Source organism: Hippocampus comes, unplaced genomic scaffold, assembly GCF_001891065.2.
Source record: "Hippocampus comes isolate QL1 unplaced genomic scaffold, H_comes_QL1_v1.1 scaffold180, whole genome shotgun sequence".
NCBI classification, from domain to species: Eukaryota; Metazoa; Chordata; class Actinopteri; order Syngnathiformes; family Syngnathidae; genus Hippocampus; species Hippocampus comes.
Genome location: NW_017805076.1, coordinates 1,321,203 through 1,332,810, shown reverse-complemented (window position 1 = coordinate 1,332,810; position 11,608 = coordinate 1,321,203). Strand labels below are relative to the sequence as shown.

The 11,608-nt window shown below is 42.9% G+C and overlaps 1 protein-coding gene across 1 annotated transcript in view; it reads left to right on the top strand.

Moving 5' to 3' along the window:
- Nucleotides 1-9,721: 9,721 nt before the first annotated feature.
- The window catches only part of sntb2 (syntrophin, beta 2), a 47,634-nt gene continuing 45,747 nt past the window's right edge, over nt 9,722-11,608 (top strand). Inside the window, exon 1 of the mRNA XM_019865285.1 lies at nt 9,722-10,685. Within this exon, the coding sequence (XP_019720844.1) occupies nt 9,983-10,685 (703 nt within the window). The 5' untranslated portion in view covers nt 9,722-9,982. The remainder of the gene's footprint in view (nt 10,686-11,608) is intronic.

The window sequence follows — 11,608 nt, the reverse complement described above, 5'->3', positions numbered from 1 at the left end:
ACAAATATAGAAGTATATAAGTCTGAAGGACAAGGATATATATCATATACACATACATATGTACATATATATATATATATATATATATATATATATTCTTTGGCTTTATTCTTTGTCTTTTTACTCAGCATGAGACTTGATTTTTAGCTTTACTGTTTTTGTGCTTTCTACTGTCTTTGTTATTGATTTATTGTTTTATTGTTTGTGTTGTATATATGATTTTTATATATGATATTTTTGCTCCATGTACAGCACTTTTTTTTGGAATGTGGGAGGAAACCAGCGTACCCGGAGAAAACTCACGCAGGCATGGGGAGAACATGCCAACTCCACACAGGAAGTCCAGGGCAGTGGTTCTTAACCTGAGTTCGATCGAACCCCAGGGGTTCGGTGAATCAGTCTCAGGGGTTTGACAGAGCCTCTGCCATGGAGGTTAAAACGCACCCGATTCAACATGTCAATTAGTTATGTCATGCCCGCTTGGCCATCACTGGCTGGTTCATTTTGTGCACAATTGAAAAACTTGTACTTTATCCATCCATCCATCCATTTTCTACCGCTTATCCAGGGTCGGGTCGCGGGGGCAGCAGCTTTAGCAGGGAAGCCCAGACTTCCCTCTCTCCAGCACTTCGCTCTCTCCAGCCACTTCTTCGAGGTCTTCCCGGGGGATCCCGAGGCGTTCCCAGGCCAGCTGGGTGACATAGTCTCTCCAGGATGTCCTGGGTCATCCCCGGGGCCCCTCTGCCAGTGGGACATGCCCAGAACACCTCACCAGGGAGGCGTTCAGGAGGCATCCTAATCAGATGCCCGAGCCACCCCAACTGGCTCCTCTTGATGCGGAGGAGAAGCGACTTGACTCTGAGCCCCTCCCGGTGAACCATGTTTCTCACCTTATCTCTAAGGGAGAGTCCGGACACAATGCGGAGAAAACTCATTTCGGACGCTTGTATCCGGGATCTCGTTCTTTCGGTCACGACCCATAGCTCGTGACCATAGATGAGGGTTGGAACGTAAATCAACCGATAAATTGAGAGCTTCGCACTTTGGCTCAGATCCTTCTTTACCATGACAGACTGATACAAATCCGCATCACAGACAGTCGCTGCACCAATCTGCCTGTTGATCTCCCATCCCTCCTGCCCTCACTCGTGAACAAGGCCCCAAGATACTTAAACTCCTCCACTTGGAGCAAGATCTTCTACCCGATCCGGAGAGGGCACTCCATCATTTTCCGACTGAGGACCATTGTTTCAGATTTGGAGGTGCTGATTTTCATTCCAAGCGCTTCACACTGCGAAACACTCCAGTGAGAGTTGGAGAGCCCTGCTTAAAGGAGCCAATAGCACCACATCATCTGCAAAAAGCAGAAATGCAATACTGAGACCACCAAAACGGACCCCCTCAACGCTTCGACTGCACCTAGAAATTCTGTCCAGCGCTTTCACAACAGCTGCAGCTGTAACAAAGCGCTTAACAAAACAGTTAACATAAAAGAACAGAATTGGCGACAAAGGGCAACCTTTGCGGAGTCCAACCCTCACTGGAAACGATTCAAACTTACTGCCGGCAATGCGAACCAAACTCTGACATCTGTTGTATAGGGTCCGAACAGTTCGTATCAGGGGGTTCGGTACCCATACCCCCAAAGCACCCCCCACAGAACTCCCCAAGGGACACGGTCGAACACCTTTTCCAAGTCCATAAAGCACATGTAAACTGGTTGGGCGAGTTCCCATGTACCCTCAAGGACCCTGCTAAGGGTGTAGAGCTGGTCCATTGTTTCACGGCCGGGACGAAAACCACACTGCTCCTCCTCAATCTGAGGCTCGACTTCCCGACGGACCCTCCTTTCCAGCATCCCTGAATAGACCTTACCAGGGACCCACATGATCTGACTGCTCCACACACAAAGACAAAGTCAAGCCAGCCGCCACAGCGATTGGTAATATTGTGCATTACGGTAATCAGCCGCCAATGAGCAGTGTTGGCCGCCTTCAAAATATCAGCTATCCAATTCATGCATGCACATCAGTGGTTTGGGTTTAAAATAATGTTCTAAATTTTAGAACATTATTTTAAACCCAATTTTTAGAACAAGGGTGCCCAACCTTTTTTGTCTAAAATAACATCGCTGCGGTTAGGCAACCATTAGTTCACCCAAGGAGAAGGCAGACTGTCTCAGAATCGCACCAAGAAACGTTCTTAAGTTGAGATAGAAACAGGAGTTCATGTAAATGTTAACTGAAAAAAATGACTAAAATTAAACCTGATTATTAAAAATTAAATTTTCGTTATCCCACAACCAGACGAGGTCTTGAATACACAAGGGCACACCAGGTATTCAATCAGAGTATTTTTATTTGTCATGTTTCTGTTTGTGACCAACATGTGGCGCTGTAGGGCTCCTCCTGCAGCTGCACACCTGTTGGTCATTATGTGATTATTGCTTTAAAAGGACTCTGTTAGAGGAATCTATGAGTAAAATTGTATCATGTTTAAAGTTTTATTTAATTTGGACACATCTAAACGTTTGGGTGCATATCCAGCACCCCCAAATGCCTGTACACAAAGGGCGGAGGACCGTTGAAGTCCACAATTAGCACGTCAATGCAGATGGGCGATCACAGGTGAGAGGGCGAAACTCGGTCACAAAAGGGGAATGAATAATTTGGGAACAGCGGTTGAACAACAAAAGACGAGTTGAGAACACCCGGCGCGCCAAGGCGACATTGGCCATCCGCAAAGTCTGCAACATGTTGATACAGTGTAGACCAGACAGAAAGGCGCCAATGTACCGGTGGTTCAAAGCTTAAACTCAGGTAACCAATCACTACCGAGGGGCCGGACCGGGGGTGCGGTATGCAAATGTCGGGGGCAGTGTTTTCCTTGTATGTTACAATAAAAGTCTGAATTGGCGGGAAGGGAGTTCGAGTGTGTGATCATCGGAGCAACTAAACCGTCGTTCGCTCTCAGAGATCCGCTCCCGCCGATATTGAAGACAATTTTCCTGTGTGCCGAGTCATTTCTTTAACTTTGTCCGAGAAAATCTCTAACAGACTCTGAGCCCGACCACTCAGTGTCAGGTCATTGTTTGTTTGTTGCTGTCATGTTTCTTTTGTCATGTTTCTGTGACTGTTAGTTTTTAGCTTCAGCCATGGTTTTTGTTTGATACTTTGGATTCTTTTTGTTCTTAGGACTTTGTTTTGGATTTAGTTTTTTTTTTTTTTTTTTTTTTTATCAATACAATATGTCCAGTTCACCCTGCTCCTCCTTCCTGCCTGCTTTTTGGGGTCCACCACATAATGTGACATCATTGGGATCTTTCATTCGGATCATTAAGATCTGATGTTGCATTTCAAAATGCCTCTGAAATCGGTAATTTTGATCTTTTGGGTCTTAATGAAAATACTTTGGTTGAATAACTGAATTTTTGATGATTTTTTTTAAAAACTCAGGTGTAAATGTCAAAAATCACCTCGATTGGCATGATGGGTGACTGGTTAGCATGTCCGCCTCACAGTGTAGAGGTGAAGGGTTCGAGTCTGCCTTTGTCCTTCCTGTGTGGAATTTGGATGTTCTCCCCTTACCTGCGTGGGTTTTTTCCAGTTTCCACCCACATTCCAAAAACATGCATGACAGGTTAACGCAAAGCTCTGAGGGATCCCCAACCTTTTTTGACCAAAGATCTACTTTTCAAGCCAACCAACCTTCCGCGATCAACCGTTACCGGACATGCATGCATACACACGTGCACGCCCATGCACACACGCATGCCATGGTGAGCAATGGCCGTAACGGCCCCTAATATGAAAGAAACAGAAAAATAAGGCACGCATGCCATGGTGAGTTAAAGGTGACCTGCTTTTTTATTGTATGTATTATTTAAATATTCTTTTGTGAAAGTGAAACAAATCGGATGCTTAGGGTGAAGTGTTCACAAACACAAAAATTTAATAACACGCACACATACCGTTGGGGTGTTTCAGTAGGATTAGATCAGTGGTTCTTAACCTTGTTAGAGGTACCGAACCCAACTAGTTCATATTCACAATCACCGAACACTTTATTAGTGAAAAATAAAAATATGATTCAAGAAGTGATCCTTCAGTCTTGAGTTGCTCAACTTGGCATGACAAATCATGCAGATAGGACACTGACTCCCATCACTTTCCGTGGTGTATGTGAATCCATCGTGTAAATATTCGTCCAACTGACATAGTATGTATTTAAAAAAATTCAGAAAAAAAAAATCACATGACGTACTATCACGACAGTCACTCGTTGACGACTGAGCGAACTAAATTTCTCGCAGCACTGATTGGACAAGCGATGTAATGTGATCATCTGCCATGGGTGTGTCATAACTAACTGACATGTTGAGTCAGCTGTGTCTTAACCTCCAAAGCAAAGGCTCCTTCGAACCCTTAAGACCGATTCACCGAACACCTGGGGTTCGATCGGACCCAGGTTGAGAACCACTGGATTAGATATTCCTAAAAATAGACATGCACCGAATTGAGATAGGAGACACATAACACAACCAAAGTCAGAACACACTTTTGCAAAAGGGGAGACAGTCGCTTCCAGTGCACCAAGGTCATCCAGCTTCTGTTCCCCTTCTCCTCCTCTTATTAACATAAAAAGAGGCGGTCTTAATGTGTGATGAATGGGCCAATGTCTGAGTTTGTGCTCTTAGAGCAATTCAAAGCAGTTTACAGCAAGTAAATGTTTTTATGTCATAACACATGTACAATAATATACAATTATTCCATTGTGTCCCTCCTGTTTATCAAATAAAAATACATTACTTTGCTTATCATACTGTCACATTTCACAAGGATTTTTTAACAGCAATAATTATAACATACATAATCATACTTTACCAATAATAGCTCTAAAACATTTGTATCACAATCACCATCATCAATTAGTTCCTCTTTCAACAAGGTCTATGATGGACTGATGTGAAGTGAAAAAATATTCTGTGGCCTGACGAGTCCACATTTCACATTGCTTTTGGAAATTGTGGACATTGTGTCCTCAGAGCCAAAGAGAAAAAGAACCATCATGACTGTGATGGACGCAAAGTTCAAAAGCCAGCATCTGCAATGGTGTGGGGATGCGTTAATTAATGCTGAAGGGTACATACAGGTTTTGGAGAAACATGCTGCCATCCAAGCAACGTCTTTTTCATCGTCACTCCTATTTATGTCAGCAAAAAAATGCCAAACCACATTCTGCACATGTTACAACAGTGTGGCTTCGTATTAAAAGAGTGTGGGGACTAGAATGGCCTAACTGCAGTTCAGATTAGGGCGACCAACTCTCCCGCATAGCACGTGTTTGAAGTGCAATCCATGCGTCATGCAAATTGAAGCTGTGTTACGTAAAATCAATGCTTGCTGTAATACCAAACTTCGACATGATATCGCCCCAAGCCCGAGGCAACCAAATGAATATTGTTTGACAGTTTGGCACAGCTCTTTCACCACACCCACCCCTCAAGTCAGACACGCTGGCACATGAGTGCGCACTTTTATGAAATCGAGAATGGAGAAAAAAACTTTAGTTGGTCAGCCACCAACTAAAAAGAGACGTGTGAACAGAAAACATTGGGAAAGTCAGTATTTGTGGGTATAGCAAGGGTCGAAGGGGATCTTGAGAGGGCTTTTTGTGACCTTTGTAAAACGTCGCTTTCAATCTTACATGGAGGGGACTGCGATGTCAAACGACAAAGGCTCATGGAGACAGCTCTTTTGAGTTGTGCAATAATTCTCGACCAGAGTGCAGTGCCACATTATTATTATTTTTTTTTGGTGTTTATTGCATACGATTTGGATAGAAATTAAATGATGATCAGGTGAAGCGGCATACCTGTGTGAGCAATCTGAAACAGTGTAAACTTAATGGAAATATGAGCCAAAAGGTCAAATCTGGATTGACCAGTTTGGATGATAGCATGTGAGCTCTTATCAGGGTATCAAGACCTCCATACATGCATTACCGACAATCGTTGGAAAAGAAAGACAGTGTTCTTTAATCTTGAGTGTTGATTTAACTTTGTAGGTACTAAATCGTCTGGTCATTAAAATCACCTCCAATTATATGAGTTGTCTATTTTAAATTACCAAAATAATCAATTGACCCTCTTCTGGGAGAAAAAAAAGATTTGATTGTGTCTCCTCTGAACTTATTAAATACAACACTGACCACTGTTGATTGAGAAGACACATGACTGAAGTTACATTGGTCTCCCCATTGAGCTTTCCAACATTTCACGACAATTTTCTGAGTGACTCTCTTGTAAGAAAAGTGTGAACCCTTCCGTCTACAAAACATAAAAATTGATTTTCTCTTTGTATTATCTCAGATACCGCTAACATTGAGAGATATTATTTTCAAAGAACAAACGAGCTATGGGTCGTGACTGAAAGAACGAGATCCCGGATACAAGCAGCCGAAATGAGTTTCCTCCGCAGAGTGTCCGAGATCTCTCTTACAGATGAGGTGAGAAGCTGGGTCATGCAGGAGGGGCTTAGAATCGAGCCGCTTCTCCTCCACGTCGAGAGGAGCCAGATGAGATGGCTCGGGCATCTGATTAGGATGCCTCCTGAACGCCTCCCTGGTGAGGTGTTCCGGGCATGTCCCAACGGCAGGAGGCCCCGGGGACGACCCAGGACACGCTGGAGAGACTATATCACCCAGCTGGCTTGGGAACGCCTCGGGATCCCCCGAAAAGCTGGAAGAAGTGGCTGGGGAGAGGGAAGTCTGGGCTTCCCTCCTAAAGCTGTTGGCCTCGTGACCCGACCCCAGATAAGTGGTAGAAGATGGATAGATGGATGGAGAACAAATGTTAGAGTGTCATTTAGAAAACATTTAAGAAAAGAAATCTGGATGCTTGGTATTAACAAAACGCAGACCCCAAAGCAACACAACCAAGCATGAGCAATTTAACACAGCTTTTATTCAAAAACTAAAAGCAGCACTCCGAGTAGTTAGGGAACATAAACAATCATGGCTAAATTAGATGCCTAAAAGGTAGGCCTGGAATGACATAAAATCTCAAGGAGACGGAAAAAAAACAACCATAATAAGCAAGGTAGGCTGTGGAGCAAACGAAAGGAATAACTGAAAGAGTGCAACAGGGTGCAAAGGTATAACTTAATAGAACTAATCTACTCTCTCTACATTGCACAAGTGGAGAGGGAATACTGAGAAAAAAAAACACCAGAAAACTAAAACTATAAACAATTTCAGCAAAGTACAAAATTTAAAAAAGAACAACAGAAAGTACTTAAATTAACTGACACGAGGAAGGAAAGAAAAACATGCAACCACGAACCCGATGGTAACGAATTGCCAACTGGCAAGTGAAACAATAGTCCGGCGCCAAGCGCCGATTCTCTGGATCTTAAAGGCCTGGCTGATTCAACTGCAGCTCAGGTGTGTTTCGGAATCTCTGCCCATTCCTGACACCTCTGGGGCGGGGGGAGACAAAGCAAATCAACGGGGAGAAACATAAGAGGATGCCTGTACAATAACTATGAAATACTGAGCAAAAATCACACCAATTTAGAAGAGGTAGATACTCTCTAAACAGAACTCTGAACATTCAGCACTTTAATGCGCTTTAGGACAGAGCAGAAAATGAATACAATGAAGGAAACATACTGAAGCAGCCTACAGTCTGCAGCATTTATACTCACCTAATACCCATATAGACAGATCGGTATTCAAATTATCAGATGTCAATTGGCCAAACTCAGAATAAACAAACTTTTGTTTTTTGGAACGCACACTATTCGTCTAGTAGTATTACTACTTGTATTCTTTGTCACCATATCTTGGAATTCAGTGAAGCGTTGTTAATGGCTTTCAGGATGTCCACATTGGACACCACCTCCTCCTTCCTCGAGACAGGAACCACATAGGACGTCTTTGGGTTAGGACTTCCGGATGGTGTTAGAGGCAGAGGTGTGCATAAGTTGGAAAAATCTGTTATATCCATGTCAGCCATAAGCCCATCTGGCTTCAAAATCATTCTGCTTTTGGCATCTCTCTTGGTTTTATATCCACGCATCATCATGAACCAGGAGCTGCTAATCAAGGCGACTAACCTTTAGCAATTTCATAGACAGGTCTTCAAAACTGTCCTTTGGTAGCACAAGTCAGTGTCTGGCAAACAAAAAGATTAGTTTAAACAGGTGTACTTCAAAATTATTATTATTAAAGTTATTCTGAGTCCTAATGAATCATTTTAAAAGACTGGTACTACATCACTATTCACGAGCTCAACAAAGTGCATCTACATGGGTCACCATCTTGCTATCCCCCTTGTTAGAATTTTGGACCGCTTCTTCACGTGATCCCTGAAACGTGTTACGTGCTGTACAGTAGACTTCACTTTAGGCTTGTTGCTTGGTCTATTATGCCATAAAAATGCTGCATGGCATTGTCAAGTATTCTCATAATTTAGATAGCACTCTTGCAGTTAGGTTTCATGTTCTTCCTTTGAAAAAGAAAAAAAATTACAGCGCAATTGCTAGCATGTCATTAACATTTATGATCTTACTTTAATCAAAAATATTGCAAGTTTCGTTGTTATATTTTCAGAATATGTTTTGGGCACAAATATCCATGTGTACATACATTTTGGTATCATCGGTCATGTTTTTTGTCCAATAAGTGATGTAATGTTTTCTCTCCATGACTTTACTAGGAGAGGCAACTTTATGATGATATATAATTTTGATACTTAATTGACTTAAACCTTTCATATGTCAATTATATTTGCACTTTTATTCTCCATACGCTAAGGCTAATTGAATGCTGAAAATTTAATTTTCACCGATGTGTTCCTTGAAATCAACAAGGAAAAGAATTAGCGCAGGCCAAATGAACGGTCTGAAAAGTGTAATATTTTTTATTACTGTATCAATATGCCATTCTATATGCTTCTGTGCTGTCACGTGAGGAGTTATTTACGTGCAATTTTGGCGGCTTAATAGGGTACAGAGACCTGCAGCTTCAACAGTCAGTTATTGTAGTTCGGTATCATACCACATGGCGGCGCCTCTTTAATTTATTATCTCAGTTGGTCACTTCTTTTTTTTCCTTTAACTTCTCCCCTCAACTTTTTGTCATGAACTCCGTCTGGTGTACCCGACCGCGGGGCTCTTGAGAAACGCGTGGTAAAGCCTTTTAACTGTTGTTTTGTTACGAATTATTAAACAAAAGCTTTTGGAAAATCTAGAAGTCTTTGTTCCTTCGGCTTTCCAATATCACATGTCCATGGCTAGTTAAACAAACCACATTCGTCAATAAAGCCCCGCCTGAAAATCATCATGAATAAATTATCCAAATAGCCTACATACATTTACTGCCTTGAGTGCCTGCCTGTCTCCGTCCGCTTTCAGTCTCAACTCACACAACCAAGCACCATCTAATACAGGAAGTGGGCGTTTCATTCTTCAAAATAAAAGGATTTTATCGTCAATCCCGTCAATGACATCGACAATATTGCAGAAGTTCGCAAACGGGATATCACAATATTGACTTTTGTTTTTTCTTAATACTATTTTTTTTTGTTTGGTGGCTTTCACTAAACACGTGCTTCACTATGACTAGATTTCAGTTCACACACGAATTAAAAAAAAATCAAATAACACAGGAGTAAAGAAAATACGTATGCTTTACTTTGAAGGATTACTGTGGATATGGACTTTTTCAACTGCGAATCTTTAAAGTGGAACACGAATAGCCTTAGTTGCTGAACTTTGCAAGAGGCTGACTGGCTGGTCCTACTCTCATTTTTGGATTCTGTATGCAAGTTCTCTGTGCCGTTCCTCGTCGTATGTGAGAGGGTGTGTCGATGTACCCCACTGGAAAGGGTTAGTGGTGCCGTACGCACAAGCAAAAAGGGCAAGTTTTTGACTAGCTGCACGTGAAAGCAGTTTCATAGGTGCTAGCTAACTGTTCAGGAATGGCAGTTTGGACCAGAGCTGATAAAAACGGTCAATTGGACCTACTTCTCCGCGATCGCTGGATCCGTGTTTCCGCCGAACTTACCAGAGAAACGCTGACTTTAACGGCCGAGGCGGATGTAAGCGGACAGGGGACCAACCATGGGGGTCACAGCACTTCCCTGGATGATATGAGAAATGGTATGTCGAATGGAAGCGAATCGGGATCGAGGTCAGCGCACCTTGGCCGGAGTCTGTCTTCTGGCCAGGGACAACTTCAGAAAGGGTGCAGCAGCAGCCCTGGTCGCGTGGGTAGTCCATGTGACGGCGCCTACGGATTAAGCAGCCCCGGGAAGTGCTCGAATAACGGCACAAACTGTGACTTTGGGAGTCCTGGGTCGAGCGATGGCAGTCCCGGGTCGAGTTCCGGTTCGGGGCAAGGCGAAGTTCCAGTTTGTGGAGACGTCTGCACGGAGGCTGTGCGAAAGGTCCGAGTTGTGAAACAAGAGTCTGGCGGGCTAGGGATCAGTATCAAAGGAGGGCGCGAGAATCGGATGCCGATCCTTATCTCCAAGATTTTCCCGGGGCTCGCTGCAGACCAAAGTCGCGCGCTTCGGGTGGGCGACGCTATCCTGTCTGTCAACGGGAACGACCTCCGGGAGGCAACGCACGACCTGGCGGTACAGGCCTTGAAGAAGGCAGGCAAACAAGTGACGCTGGAGGGTAAGCGCGGCCACGTTTGAGCAGGGATTTATCGAGGCCGTGATCAGGGTGGCGGGTTCCCGCCACAAACTCCCGTGCACTGTTTATTTGTGGGCATCTGTTCGTCTAGGAAGTTTTCGTCTAGTACATAGCAAATAATAATTTCATATTGAAATGTTGAACGCAGCCTTAACCAGAAAAGGACAATGTGAAAAGTTAAACTTGATTTCATGCTACTTTGACATATTAATCCTCTCATCATTATACCTTTGACCTCTTAGGGTAGATCAGCTACACCCACTCCCATGTAAACATTAGATCCTCCAGAGTCCAACCAAACTCAGTCAAAAACAATCATTTCTGATTTTATAAACCTGCGTGATGACAGCAACATATTGCGGTGAGGAAGGGGGGTTTTACGAAACAACATAATACTTTTAACCAGGGGTCTGAAACTCAGCTTGGCGCAGGAGAGTCTGTTTGTGTCTGAGTCATGTCTAGAAAAAAGGGGTTCAAGTATTTAAAAAAATGCAATTACGGTAACCCATTCTCTTCAACCTATATTAATAGCAGTTAAGATCATGAACAGTTCTTTAGCACTTCAACATGATGTTGACCCAGACCTCTTGTTTGTCACTCTGGTACTTTGCATACTGCTGAGCACGGCTAGTTGAGGGATGATTTATGATTTCTTGAGCACTGGAACTTTCTCTGTGCATTCAAAACATGTCTAGATGCTATTGTGCTTAAAAAAAAAAAAAAAAACGTTTTTTTCCTTGAAATTTGCTGTTTTTGCTGACAACCTTTTTCTTCATGGCAGGTGATGAAAAAGGCATGACTGTCAGTATAGAGTTTGGTGTCAACTTCGGAATCATGTTTTGCTGAAAGCTGTATATATATATATGTATATGTATATGTATATGTATGTATAGATAGATATGTAT